A 15,542-nucleotide genomic window follows, 5' to 3' on the forward strand; every position below is an offset into this window, starting at 1 on the left:
TAATCCATCCGTGAGCCACAGGCGGTTTGGCCGCCATGCATGAAAGCAAGGCGCTTATTTTTACATTAAGAAAAAAATAAATTCTAGACACAAACTATAGACTTCATTCCCCCCTTACGACATTAGCCTGAGTGAAGAAATGAAGAACATTTCACATCTTATATGAATGGTGGTTCAGTGCTGCATGTCTTAACACACACACGTTCTCAAGCTTCCTAGATGACAACCTACGATTAGCGCGTCTGATGTAGCTTTATGTTTTATGATGTTTTTCCCCATTGATTTCTACCCATGACATTTTTGTCTTAACTCTCTATATAAGAATCATTCTACCAACTTATGTAAGTAATGTATAGTGTTTCAAGTCTATACGCTGCCTGTCAATCATTAGCACTGATATTCAGTCTCTTTAATTGCTGCCCTGAGGTACATCTAGCACAGCAAATCATGAATCATGAACACTAGCTATCATTTTAGAAGCTTATTTATGTTCAGTGCTGCTCGTTAACGGTGAATAATTGTGTAGTAGACGTTAGGGAATGCAAAAATGTCTGGTCTCCTTTCATACAATATAGTCGATGTTGTAAATGCACAGAGTAGGCACACTTTCAAAATACTGTTGACTGTAAATTCTGAACATCTGACTGCATTGCTACAAACAGACTGTGAATCATAGGAGTGATACAGACTGATGGGAAATTCATGTGATTTTGGTATGACACACCATTATTGTACTCAATGAAAAAAAGGAAAACTGTAAAATGCTTTTCTACCTTTGCATGTGAAAATCACTTGATGAAAATCAATGTGATGAACTGACTTAGATCAAGAAAAAAAATGCACACATTTCCTTAACAAGTCACATTTGAGGTTATGTTCGTAGCATAAGGGAATTGGAGTCCCTAACCTAAAGTGTGAGCAAAATTTAAAGTAATAATGCCTAGCAAACAGTACTAAATATAGACTTTTATTATTTGTGATTTTGTGACAAACTGTTCCCTACTAAAGTTTGAACTGATTACACACTTAACACTTCATTCTGCTTTACAGCCAGAGACATTAAACCCCTGAACTGAAGCCTTTAAATATTTATTTGCCATTTTACGATATAATAACAATTAAAGTGGACACTGAGTCTCCATTGTAAATGCTTAATATTGATAATAAGCATGACAATATTACATCTAGGATCCTAAGTGCAACACAGGATGTGTTTTATTTTTTCTGCATGTCATGCCTGGTGAATGTTTGCATTGCCTGGCCATGTAAACCACAGGAAGAGTGGGAGCAAAAAGGTGGGACAGCAGCGGTAAACCTCATGACATCACAAGCTCCACTGCCATTGGCTGTTTCCAGAGGGAACAGGGTTTAAAAAGCCAACCAGCAGCCACTCTCACTAGCATCAAAACATAGCAAGATCTCATCTGATAAACGGGACCTCAGTCTATCCTCAGACTTAGTCAAAGAACTTCACATTTCTCAAAGAGAAAGAGGTAAGTCACAACTCTCATTTACTTTTAAAAAAAGGTTTTAAATATGATGTTGGAAGACTCGTAGAATGTATTTGCAGTTTTTTAAGGTTTGGCAGGCATCTGCATTTTCAACACATGTAGGAATAGTTTGGAATTGTGTAGCTATTTTAACCTTTAATCATGACAAATAACTCATACATCAAATGCAGTTCCTCCAGAACAAGCATTAAAGTTCACGTGCAGTTCTTGTTCAGCTTCAATGTAAGTACAAGACTGATGTTCTGAAGCTTTTTTAATGATTCCAACCACAGTTTATTATAGGCAGAGATGATTAACATGAACTTGACAGACGAAAGAGGAAGTTGTGGCTACGGCACATAAAGGCCTTACTAATTTGTCAACTGACTCATTTATTCCACCGACACAACCACTAAATTAAAGTTCCATACAAAAGAATAATAATACTGGCTGAGTGACAGTTGCCACCAGTACTTTTGTCTGCAGCCTCGACAAAACGCTTCCACACTTTGTGGAAGTGTTCTGCGCTGCATTTCCTTTGACGCCACAAATTTCAGGCCTTGGCTCTCACAGCGTTGAAGATTCTAATAAGAAACTAAGTCTGGAGACAGAGGCGTGCTATTTCTCGGGATTGTGGCTGCTACATAGTCTACATATAACTTCTGGAATTATACACCAGAGGAGATCATTATAGGTATAGCTAAACACACACTAACTCAACTTATACTTTATCCAATGTAGTTGTAGCACGAAAACAAACGAGATGTTTCATGGTGAGGACTGGCAGGAAGTCTTTTGGCATTTGCCAACATGTTTCATGTTTCAGGACGCCCTTAAAAGGCATGCTTCCTTCCGAGTCGGTAAATGCGTAAATACCAAAAATACCCACTTGAGGCATTTTATAGTCAAAACATTAAAGTAAAAAGGCACAGGCAATCTTTTCTGTAAAACATTTCTTGTAGCTGGTGTGGGCTGCATCAGCCTCACATTTATAAGGTCAAAATTGATGCTCTTTATAACTGCTTTGAAGATCTTTTGTTTTTCTTCTTTTTTAGACTATTCTACACAGAAAATGAAGACTGTTATTGTTTTAACTCTCCTCATCGCCACAGTCTTCTGTCTGCCTGTAAGTTCACTGTTTATAGAACCATAATAATCTGGAATTTTTTTATTTTAAATATTTTACACAACCATTATTTGTCTAATTGTACAATCACACTCATGTATACACACACACACACACACACACACACATATATATATATATATATATAATTTTTTTTTTTTAATTTTTCAGGTGAAGCGCACAGCAAGCAGTTCAGAGAGCTCTGAAGAACTTGTGGCTGTTCAACGGGCAAGTATCTTTTTTGATATAGACAAAATGGACACTGCTTTGAAATGAGTACAGTGCAGAAAATAATATTGTGATTTTAACAAAAAATCTGTATTGTACAGCCACCTCCTATTCTGCGAAAAGCTGCTGATGTTATGTTCCAGGCAGAACCTACACAGGTAAAACACGTCCCTAAACCTGTATTTTGTCTATAAATTAATAGTTGACCCCACATTTTAAAATTCTGCCAGTATTTATTCACCCTTACGTTCTTTTGTGCAACAAAAAGATTACGTTTTGTATAATGAGGATGCAATAAAATGCTAGAAAATAGTCAGTTTTTGAAGCCATACAATAGCTTCGTATAAAGAAACAAATAGAAATGTTAGTCATTACCCTAGCGTAAAATAAAAATACTAAAATGCATTTATAATACATTTATTTAATGCTAAGTATACTACAAATACATTTACATATTATGCACTTAAAAATACCTGGCAGTTGTACTTTTAGTATACTAAACTGGTATATTTAAAGTCTGGTAAACTGGAACAACTAATTTTGTACTTAATACACTTTAATTGTGCAGAAGTAGTGCTGAACTAAAGTAGTGCTCCAACTAAAGATTTACTTAAGTATATTTGATTGTGCTAAAGTGGAACAATTGCAAGTTTACTTTACATAAACATTTTGCATTTAAAGACCGATATTATTTAAAGATCATACAATCCTCATCAGTAATGACATTAAAACACATTTTAGGCTTAATATTAAGAAATGCGCATTGTGCACAAGTAGTACTCCAAAAAACGTTTAATTACAATTTTTATATCAGTAAGTTTTGAGCGATATGTCAGTAAATATTATAATAGACTTGAAATATACTTAGTATAAAATACGTGCATTTTAAATCTATTACTTTTTTTACTAGGGTATGTACTAAAAATTTACTAGGGTATGCACTTTACATCTTTGCTGTGTATGAGATTTCATAACAGAAGTGGCAAATTGTCATATTTATTTATGAATCTGGCTAATTTTGAGTTGATCCACTTTTATTAATAATTTTGCATGGAACAGATCAACCAGTACATATTTAGAAATTCTCCTTTTGTATTCCTCTGAAGAAAGGAAGTTGCACAGGTTTGGATAAATGTAAGGGTGAATAGATAATGAGTGAACGCTAGTAAACTTTTCCTTTAATCTCAAAATACTGGAATGAACTGCCACCTGTGAGCTATTTAAATCCAAGGACGTGATAATTAGCACGTACGCGAGTAGTACAGTGAGTATTGTTATATTTACGCCAAGGCGTTTGGTTGTGTTTCAGACCGCGGCAGCAGAATCCAATGAAAGCACAGACAGTGCAGATGACACTGAGGTAAATGAAAACTCATCCTGTAACCACATCACACGTCACTGCGCACCCACTATAGCCAATAAAAGACAACAGGCTCTAAAAATAGCCTTCCGCTGGTCTAGACGCACTGCAAGTGACCCTGCTGCGAGTCTCAATATTGTTTCTTGCATTTGCAGGATGCAGATGAGGAATCTGAAACAGATGAGAAGGAGGAGAACGTGAGTCACTCTGATTATGCTAAAATAATTGCAATGTTTTCTGTGATGTTGAACCATTGTGCCCATTTGACAATAGACTAAACCAGTGGTTTTTAACTGGTTTTGGCTCAAAGCCCAGAACTGATCATGGGTATCAATTGGTGGACTTCCAGTAGCTCAAACAGTAAATCTTCTGCCAGATGCATATGTGTAATCATACAAAACTAAACAAAAATGCACTAAAATCAAAAAATAAAACTGCAGTTTTCAACTACTGTGGTTGATGTGCAAACTTTGATGTCAACAATACAAGACACTGGAAGTTTTTCCTAATATTTATTTGTTTTACTATGCTAGTAATGCATGTTTACATTTTATTATGTAAATCTGGCAGTGCAGTCCATGGCTCCAGACCAACCTGTGACCTATTTTTGGGTCTTAACTCATATGTTGAGAACCACTGGACTAAACAATATACAGGAAAGGTGCTTACACTATAATTAACACCACACATTTCCATTATGAACAATTAGCCTGTCAAAACTGAATGCAAAACTGCTCTAGGATGTGAAACAGTCACAGTGAATGACAATATATTTCATTTAAGATTTCAATACGACACTGCAAAAATCAAATCCACATTGCTAGCAGTAAAGCTACAGAATGTTATATTATCGATTGCATTGTTCATCAACATATTTGTCCATTTAGGATACTGATTCCAGTGAGAGTGAATCTGGAGAAACTGCGACCACCGCTGTCCCATCCACAGCAGAGCCCTCGCTGGACCCCATCATCAACACAGGCCGGGGAGACAGCATGGGCTACCCTAGCGACTACAAAAAAGCCATTGTTTACGTGGACGCAAACGACGTCGAAAAAATACCTTCCCCATACAAGTCCTACAGCAGCGACAAGTTGGGCGGCTTGACATTTGTGAGCAAGAAAACTTCTGCCTATGACGACCAGAGCATCAATGATGTAGAGAAAGAAATTAAACTGTACAAGGTAAATAGAAATGTTTACGTTTGTAAAGGTTGACAAGTAACAGAAAAGGATAGGAAATTAAAACGTACATGTATACACCTTTTTCTCAAACATGGAAGTAAGCCTATGGGTAAATCTTCCGGTTCATTAGCCGCTATAGGGAAATAACGAGTAGAATAACAAGGTGCAGTAAATGGTAAAACTGTTTGCATTACAAACCAGCATGCTCGTAATTAAGATACATAAAATACATTAAAACAATATGGTAAGACACAACAATTTGCAAAATCAAGCAGCAAAACCAGCTGTTTTGTACAGCTAAAATAGACCGTAAACCTTTTACTTAAGAAAAAAGTGTACAGCAGTACAAATGTTAAGAACACTTACAGTACAACAAAGTACTGTGGCAGAACCTTGTTATCAAACGGTATTTATTAGTAATGTTGAGTTGAAGGTTGTGAAATCACATTAACGACGCTACTAATTTCACTGCATTTTCAGTAACAAGCTTTATTTAGCGCTCAAACGATGCTGTTTTTGAGGGAATAATCAAATGCACTTACCTGAACGGTCCTCGCTCTCTCACTCCTCCTCCAATCTCTTAAAGCGTAGGAGGAATCTGTGAATCATTTTAGTGAATCGATTCATCCTAAATGGTTTTCTCTCGTACTCTTGAATTGAGCATTGGAAAGTTGGATTTGATGTAAGGAATCAATTCATTCTAAACGGCCCTCTCTGTTATTTATTTTTTTATTTATTTATTTTTAAATTAAACAGTACATAAATCAAACAATTAAGAAAGAAAAAAAAATACATAAAGACTTGTTACCAGAATAAAAAACAAAATACAAGTACATCTCAAGAAGACAAAAAGGACGAATATAGATACAGTTTTCAATGCTTTCAAAATAACAGAACTCTGGATAGTTTCTATATATACTTGTTTATATATATATATATATATATATACTATTTATACTAGTCCACTTTGAATAAAGAAAAGAGAAGTTTAGATCCAGTAAAGTTTTGTTTGTGAATGTAAAATTCACAGTAAACATAAATTAATGATGTAATATTTCCATATTTTCTCTTTTGGGTATTAAAATAATCAGAAGAAACCATCTTTAAGAGCAAAAAGAAACTTTGGTCCTCTCTGGTATCAGAAAATTCGACTCAGTGAATCGATTCACTTGAATGAACATGTTCACAAAAATGATTCACCAATTTGACTCCCTGTTCTAAAACATGTTGCTTTGCAAGTTAGTAGCTTCCTCAACACAGATTACAAGTTTAACAAACATGGTGTGTAACTCTTCTGTATTATTTATACAACAGACGTGAATTATACCTCAAATTGATAAACAATTAATACAAGAAAACCAGAATCTCTGTAGCTGAGACATTCTTTTGGTTCTCAGGCTCTGCAGGTGCATGATACTCTTCTGGAGGATGAGGGCACCAGCACCCCAGAGGTGGAGAACATGGAGCCAAACGACCGCCAGGCTCCTCTGGGAAACCAAGAGGTCGTTCCCACCGACAATCAGGACGCTACAGCTGAGTCCAACAGCGAGGGGGCAAGTGCTGGCGACACAAGCAGCGACAGCGCAAGCGCCAGTGCCAGCCAGGAGCAAACTGAAGAAGAGTCAGATAGCAGCCCGAGCAGCGAGGAGACCACAGCCACACCTGGAGCTGCAGACAGCGACGACGACTCCTCACAGAGCACAGAGAGCCAGGAGAGCAATTCGGACGAGGAGACCGCTCAGACCACCGACGCGACCGTTATCATAGCAAAGTAAACGCATCCGAGCACTAACCCTCAACGGGCTTTCGACAGAAACGAATGCAAATGTATTAAGTGTATGGTGCTTGGTGACTCACTCCACCTGATGTTAGTGTGAGTTAGACAAACGGCAGAGCACAAAGATACAGTACATACAAGTTCTTGAACTGCTGCCGAACCTGTTAAGATGCAGTTTCATCTCAACAATGTCTTCCTGTTCATTGCACAATTATTTACAATCTTAATGTAAATGTAATTTTATACTGCTCTATGTATGTAATGACTGATCATTTATAAATAAATTTTGTCCTATATCAGTTACGCAGTGTTTACTAGTGCACCGAAAATACACAAGATGCAATGTTCAAATATAAAACCTACCCTAAAAAGAATTACAGATAAAACTTCAGTAAACCATTCACATTATCAGTTAGACTGCTGGAAAAATGCAATGTCATACAATTATTAACTAAAGCAAAAAACAAACAAACAAAAAAAAAAACATTGTAGATTTATGGAGTATATAGAAACACCTTGCTGAAAAAACACACCTAAAACCAGCCTAAACTGTTAGTCTGCCTAGTATTTTAGAGGGTTTTTGGCCACTTTTCAGATACTCACACTGAAAGACCAGATTAAACCAGCTAAGACCAGCAAACAATCTAAGGCTGTGATTTTCTAATAATAGAGGGTATGCATTGACATCACTTTCCTGTCGGGACACGCCCCCTCAGCCGGACTGAGTGGCGAAAGAGCCTTCAGCGTGAATGGATTTAATAGGGAAGATGCGAAAAACGTGAGGAAAACAAACGATAATCAGTTTAAACTAAAGGTTGCTAAACTTGATATAATGTTGTTTATCCAATATAATGGATATTGATGCAGCCAGGAATCGTGTTTTCTAACACTTATATGTGTCTGATTTTGACGCCGGGGAAAATAAAGCAAATTTGCCTATGAACTCATTTTGTGAATACAAAATAGGTTAGTCTAAACCCCATTGATCACTTATATCAATGTTATATATATTGTCATATCACATATATATATATATATAAGCTGCTTCTTCTTCTTCTTCTTCTGAGCCAAAATTTAGTCGGGTCAGACCTTCAGACTGGTCTGAAGTTAGTTGCTATATCTTTTCTAACTGATCCGGCTTATGGTTTTCAAAAAACAGACTATCAAAACCACCTAAAATCCCATAGAATTTCATTGAGTGGGTGAAAACTTTACAAAAAGACCTGTGCTGCATCTAAGCTGTTTATTACTATAGCAAAGCTTAACAACTCCATACTTAAAAAAAACAGCTGAAACCAGCCTGAGCTGATGGCTGCTGTCCTAGGCTGGTTTTAAAGTGGTTTAAGGTGGTTTTGGCCACTTTTTTTAGTCAGGCTGGATCAACTGGTTTTAGCAGGTTTAACATGTTAATCATGCTAGCAACATGCTAGCACCATGCTAGTTACTTGCTAATCACGTTAATGTTAATATCATGTTCTAACGTGATTAGCAAGTAACTACTAACTAATCATGCTAGCAATATGCTAAAAACATGTTAATTATGCGAGAAACACGCTAGCAACATGCTAGTAACTTGCTAGTCATGCTAACGACTGCTAATTACTTGCTAATCATGCTAGTAACATGCTTCTAACTTGTTAACCATGTCAGAAAACATGCTATCAAATGCTAGTAACTTGCTAATCACACTAGCAACATGCTAGTAATTTGCTAATCATGGTAACAACATGCTAGTAACATGTAAATATGCTAGAAACATGATAGCAACATGCTAATCATGTTAACAACATGCTAGTAATATGCTAATCATGCTAGCAAAATGCCAGTAACTTGCTAGTCATGCTAACAACTGCTAGAAACTAACCATGTCAGAAACATGGTAGCAACTTGCTAATCATGCTATCAATATGTTATTACCTTGCTAATCATGTTAGCAACATGCTAGTACCATGCTAATCATGCTATCAATATGGTAGTAACTTGTTAATCATGCTAGCAACATGGTAGCAACTTGCTAATCATGCTATCAACATGCTAGTAACTTGCTAGTAACATGCTAGTAACTTGGTAATCATGCTAACAACATGCTATTAACATGCTAATCATGTTAACAACATGCTAGTCACTTGCTAATCATGCTAACAATGTGCTAGTAACATGCTAATCATGGTAGAAGGGTGCTACCAACAAGCTAGTAACATGTTAATCAAAAGTAAAACATGATACAAACATGTTAATCATGTTATTCATGTTAAAAACATGCTAGCAACATGCTAACAACATGTTAAATCATGTAAGCAATGTGCTAAATCATGATAGCAATATCAACTTTCATACTTTTACAGCTGCTTCAAGCTTTCAGGCTAGGCTTTCTCAAGCCAACTCTAAGTTTGTTCTCAAACTTAACTCATCTATTTATTTTTACTAACAGAAACAGGGATTGCTGATATGTTTAAAATAATTACATATGAATAATTTCATGATATTTCAGATTCCAACTTTCGATTCTGTATGTGTTTGACTAAAACAATACTTATTGGGGAGATACACACACACACACACACACACACACATACATGTAACACTTCTACATCTAGAGCTGTAAGAAAAACCACATGTAAACTGTAACCACTTCTTTTACAATTTACTTTGTTGTAATATATTTTAAATAATATAAGAAAACACATAAAAATACAGTACCTTTCTACTAGAGCAATGCAAGTGTCTAAATTACAAGACTTGCCTTTAGATATGTGTCAAAACTCTTGATTTCTAAAAGCAAACATTATTATGTATCACATGGCTGTACAGCTGTGCTTTTCTTTTGCCAGTGTCTTGATGTGCAGACTCCAGACAAATATTTGTCAAACTTTGAAGCTTCAAGGAATCTGAAGTGCTCTGTAATTAGCCTGCTCTTGGTGTGCGGATAGTCTGGGCCATCTCTTACAAAAATAAATACTGTACTAAATAAAATGTCTAATTCTTCACCACAAAAGACACTGGTGTTGACAAAGTAACAGCATGGTGCACTTTACTTCTGCTTGACTGATGTGTCGCTCTTCTCAGCGTATAAGTTTAACTACGTCGGGTAATCACAGAGCTATCAAACCAAACTACTGTATTCATCCAACGTCTGGCAATGTTTTGCAGACATTTTTAATATATAATTAACCTTACAACAAAAACACACTTTTCATTTGAATATGAGGCTGAGATGTAAAATAAAACAGTCTATTGATAATAAAAACTTTCTAATACTGGCAAAACTATCTAAGCATCTTTTAAAAGCTGTTTTAAAATATTTCATTTTCATAGATTTCATGTTTTAAAATATAATAATTATGACCTAAAATGTTAATTATTTAGCACACACTGTACTTGCAAATCATGCAAAACTAATCGTGTCAAGACCAAAGTAATGACTATATAATGACTATATAATACATATTGCAAACAAAACTGGAATGTACTACCAAAATACTGTGTCCTATAATACAATGCACTAAAATAATAATAATAATAATAATAATAATAAACATAGCTGTGTTTACCGGAGTACCGGACAGCAGTAGTTTTAAAGGCAAAGTTGTCCAAAATGAGGAGTTCTACCATATGATACAAATATTGCATGTATGTGCAAAAAAAAACATGTAATGTACAATCATTCATGCCCTTGGAAAATGCCCCAGGGGCTGATTTCTTTCAAATTTCTCTCAGACCACTGGGGCCATGAGTCGAATAGGCCCACCAAATTTTGTTCCGATCGGCCTCCGTTAACCTTGTCTAACAGATGCTCAAAATTCGTTGGCCAATGGCAGCCATGTTTTTTGAGATGCGTAAATGTCCTTGTAGACACTTGTGGCACTTTGGACTAAGATCGCGCACACTGGTTTTCATGTTGAAAGGACAAATAGTTGCTCAGTTATAGCCATTTTTTGGTTTTTCTCTCTTATAGCACCACCAAGTGGCCAAACTCTGCAACTTTTTCCCTGTGACCTCAGATTGAGCTTGAAAGTTCAACTTTTTTTTTTGACAATTATTGATGTTCACTCTCTAGAGATTCCTTCTGCACTGTTTTGGTTCCAACTGGGTGAAAAAAGTAGGTTTTCGAAAAATGCTAAAACTTTGTCTGGCTCACGATCTGGATTCTAACAACATAAGAAATTTGAAGACACTTGAGCCTGTGACTGATGGTTTAGGAGTTATAAGTGAATCAATTTTGTACTTTTGATTGCTGTAGCACCCCCGTCAGGCCAATAAGCCTTGGTGACGTTGTCAGTGGTGTGAGTACTAACATCCCTCCAAGTTTCAAGTCTCTACGACTTACGGTTCGGTCTGCACAATCAGTTTTATGTGGAGATCATTCGGATGATTACAATATGTTTTCAGCGCTATGCGCTTGAACCCCTAATAATAATTCATTTTGTTACTGAAAAAGTACAAAAATATACTGAACTCTCATTGCAATATGCAGATACTGTAAATCACATTTTCCTACTTCAGATAAAATCCTCCCAATAATAAAACGCCTAGGGAAAATAAGGCTTTTTTTTTTTATAATATTAAAGGGTGTGAAATCAAAAAACTGCTGTGACAATTGCATTTGAAATATTTTTATTCTAAATATGCACTTAAAACCATAGGGGCATGCAGATTAAAAGTAGATCATTTTAAAAGTTACATCATTCAGTATCAAGACCTTCATCATCAGCATATAAACATTACTTGAATTGTACACCTTTAAACATTCACCTTTTTAGTTTGTTTGTTTTGCATGAAAAGATGATTTATTAGACACACTGCAAGATAACATTACCATCACCCCTTGGTACAGTAATACACTGTGTGATGATGTGTGTTGTGATAGTTGAGGGTGCTGTTGTCTTTTCAGTGGTTGCTGATAGTGTTGTTGTCATCTCGGTGGTCGTTGATGTTGTTGTTGTCATGTCAGTGGTCGTTGATGGTGTTGTTGTCTCAAGAGTGGTTGTTGTTGTCTCAAGAGTGATCATTGATGGTGTTGTTGTCTTGCGAGTGGTCGGTGGACTTCTTGTGCTTGGCACAACTCTGGTATCTTCCTCCGAAGATTCACGTGAGTTAGACTCGTTTGAATCAGAATTCTCTTGGGACCGTGAATCATCCCTGTCTTCTCTGCTTGAATCATTTTCCTCTGAACTGAAACTAGATTGCACAGATTCTGATGAATCAAATCTTCTGCGCAAAGGAAACTGAGGATTTAAACAGTTGACAATTTCATTAATAATAGTACTGTATGCCGTATGTTATTAACAGTAACACTTCATTTAAAAAAAAAAAAAAAACATATTACATACTGGTTTTGAAAAGACTGATGCAACAAACAGCACCAGTAGCATTGCATGTAATGTCTTCATCCTGCAAAATAAAAGCACCAAAAGAATTATTCTCTGATTAAGTCAAATAGAGTTTACCACAGATTAACGCCTGCTTGCTTGTACTCATTGATTATTCAGTTACCACTAATAAAGATAAATTAAAAAGCCATAAACATAACATTAAACCACATAACATAGAGATGTTACCTTGCGCAGATGTTCTTGTCCAGTTATTGTAATGTGAGAGTCTATATTTACTCTGACATCTGTGGTACTGTGCCTTAAATACTGGACAGATGTGAGTAAACCAGGGCTTGGTCCATTGAATTCTCATGATGATGACGTGACAAGCAAACATTTGTGCAACTTCCGGGTCTTTACCAAACTTTGCAAAATCCCTTGCAAAATCCCTTGCAAAATCCCTTCCACAGTCAGTGTGTAGTAATCCAAACAAGAGTGTAAATTACACAACACTGGATCACTGCATTGTTTATAAACCACAACTGCCTGCTACTCTTTCAGTGAAACAGTGAAATTCTCAGAACTTAAACATAATCTGTGTATACTTGTGTACAGGATTTACTGTACTTAATATTTCAGATCTACACATGTGAATTATGGCCTGTGACTGTATTTTTATATTTTGGGCACACTCCAGTACTTTTAATTTTTGGTGCCTATGAGGAAACAAGCTTATAAATAATACACAATTTATTATAATTTATTGTGTGAGGGAAAGGTTTAGGATAAGTGGACAGAATTTTTTTTTTACAGTACATCAAAACTTTACGTCTATGGAATGTCTCCACAAAACATGACTATTGTGTTTTGTGTGTTTAAAAAAAAACAAACAAACCTTGCCTTGTCATGAAATGGAATAAACATTTATCAGATTTTAAATAACATATTGATTATGACACAAAGTCTCAAGGGTCTATGACATTGTTCACCAAAATTAAAGACTTGCTTGGAGATTTTAAGGACATTTGGTTTTGCAGCGAAACCAGTCTAAACCACTGGCCTATATGATAAGTATCACATACTTGAATGGAAACAACTGTGAACAGAATTTCATTGTTCATTTTTGTAAGTTCATTTTGGCTACAAACATGATAATGGATATGCACATTTTCTGTTTTTGGTATCACGTAACAGCTCATATGCCAAGAACAAACAAGTTTAGCTGCTCAGACAGATTTACCTAACCTTACCTAACCAAAAGATGTCAGTGATGATTGAGGATGTGAAACTGTCAGAATTGCAATTTTCCAAATGGATGATATAACCTGACATCATCCTACAGTATATACTTGCCCCTACATGAATCAAAGAAGTTATAAATACATAACAATGAACTATCCATTTATTATAAGCTCCATTTATTATGTAAAGTTCTCTAGAAACACAACTCATGCTTACATAAGTATAAAAAGCTCAAAATATTAACAAAGACATATATTTATGGCCACTCATAATAAAACATTTTACATGCAACATACAGGCAAAATAAACTGGTGAATTTTATAAATACACATAGTACATACAGTATATGTGTTACAGATACTAACTATGGCAGATTATATGTACATTCAGTACTTGCTGAGTGTTAGCATTTCTGTTCTTTACTTTAATACCACAATGATGGTGGTTAGACAATGCACTGTCGTCTCTGAGTTTTAGAGAGCAGTCTACACAATAGTTATTACTCATACTTGACCAGTAACAAGCAAGCAACTTGGGCGCCACTACTTGGGATTTTCTCCATCGCCAGAATCTTCCCACCTTGTGTGTGTTGTATCGTAAATATTACGAGTACAGTATTCATTTGATGAACTGCACACCATTCAGATGGCTATTCACAAAAACACAATTTATTTTCTAATGTGTAAAACTTTTCTCCTGAATGCACCTTTGTGTTAAACTTTGCAGCTCTAGGACCAATATTAAGTTATGTGAATGCTCACCAACTGTGGATAGAAAGCAGTTGCAGCAACTCTCTAATTATGAGCACTGAGCTTTCTGACATCACGCCAAACTATCAAGACTGAATCAGGCTGAGTCACAAAACAAACTGTAAGAGGACGAAAACAGAACCTTTTAAAAGAGATGCCCCTTTTTTACAATATGTAATATACGTTTTATATGTCCCCAGAATGTGTCTGTGAAGTTTCAGCTTAAAATACCCCACAGATCACTACATTGTTTTAAAAATGCTGTTTTTGTGCCTGTATCTTTAAATGCAGATGAGCTGCTGCTCTCTGCCCCCTTTTCCAAAATAGAACTCTGCCTTTACAGCTTGTACCTCTGATGCTCTGTCAAAAAAAAATCTGTTTGGTTTTGATTATCATGTCTATTGTGCTGAAATCATGCATTTTAAACCATGTTAGTTTAAACTTCTGATATAAGGTATGAGCGCACACATCTGAAGCACATGGACTGAAAGTGGCTGTTACACAGCATGTAAGTGCTAAGATCTCTTTCATGTCTTATTGTGCTTAAAATGTCAAATACACACAAGTTTAGGTTAAAAACATACAAGTTACAAAAACAGTCAGTTATGTCTGTGAAAGTAAACCCTTTTTTCTACATAAATGCATCTATGTTCACGCAAATCATTTGTGACCCTGGACCACAAAACCACACAGTAACAATAGATGGGTTATTTTTTTAACCCAATAGATGGGTTACACATATTGGGTCACTATGTTGGGTTATTTTCTAAAACGTTGGGATATTTTGTAAACATCGTTGGGTTGTTTTTAATAATAACCCAGCGTTGGGTTTAATTGGTTCCTGCAGCGACAGTTCAAATTTTAACGGTCGACAGTGACTGACGACAGAAGAAGCTGCTGCTGCATCAGTATGAGGTGAGTAATAGGGTTTTGATAACTCTTATAACATTATACTTATAAGAAGAACGTGAAATCCACTTCAAAATTTAACTTTTGTTGTTGTATGTTTGTTTTTTAACGAAGTTGTAGTTTCCTTTAGTCAGTGTACTGTAACGTTACTGCGGAGAATGAGCT

The 15,542-nt window shown here is 35.8% G+C and overlaps 2 protein-coding genes across 2 annotated transcripts; one reads left to right on the forward strand and one right to left on the reverse strand.

Moving 5' to 3' along the window:
• The first annotated feature begins 1,407 nt into the window (after nt 1-1,407).
• Nucleotides 1,408-7,464, forward strand: spp1 (secreted phosphoprotein 1). The gene is made up of 8 exons (XM_051121960.1): nt 1,408-1,493; nt 2,546-2,616; nt 2,788-2,844; nt 2,946-3,002; nt 4,154-4,204; nt 4,360-4,401; nt 5,092-5,388; nt 6,786-7,464. The coding sequence occupies exons 2-8, from the start codon at nt 2,563-2,565 to the stop codon at nt 7,161-7,163; spliced, it is 936 nt and encodes a 311-aa protein (XP_050977917.1). The 5' UTR covers nt 1,408-1,493; nt 2,546-2,562; the 3' UTR covers nt 7,164-7,464.
• Nucleotides 7,465-11,768: 4,304 nt separating this feature from the next.
• Nucleotides 11,769-12,840, reverse strand: scpp8 (secretory calcium-binding phosphoprotein 8). Its single transcript, XM_051121972.1, has 3 exons — nt 12,724-12,840; nt 12,496-12,556; nt 11,769-12,390 (listed from the first exon to the last, which is right to left on the reverse strand). The coding sequence occupies exons 2-3, from the start codon at nt 12,553-12,555 to the stop codon at nt 11,956-11,958; spliced, it is 495 nt and encodes a 164-aa protein (XP_050977929.1). The 5' UTR covers nt 12,556; nt 12,724-12,840; the 3' UTR covers nt 11,769-11,955.
• Nucleotides 12,841-15,542: the final 2,702 nt, after the last annotated feature.

Source organism: Labeo rohita, chromosome 10, assembly GCF_022985175.1.
Source record: "Labeo rohita strain BAU-BD-2019 chromosome 10, IGBB_LRoh.1.0, whole genome shotgun sequence".
In the NCBI taxonomy this organism is placed as follows: domain Eukaryota; kingdom Metazoa; phylum Chordata; class Actinopteri; order Cypriniformes; family Cyprinidae; genus Labeo; species Labeo rohita.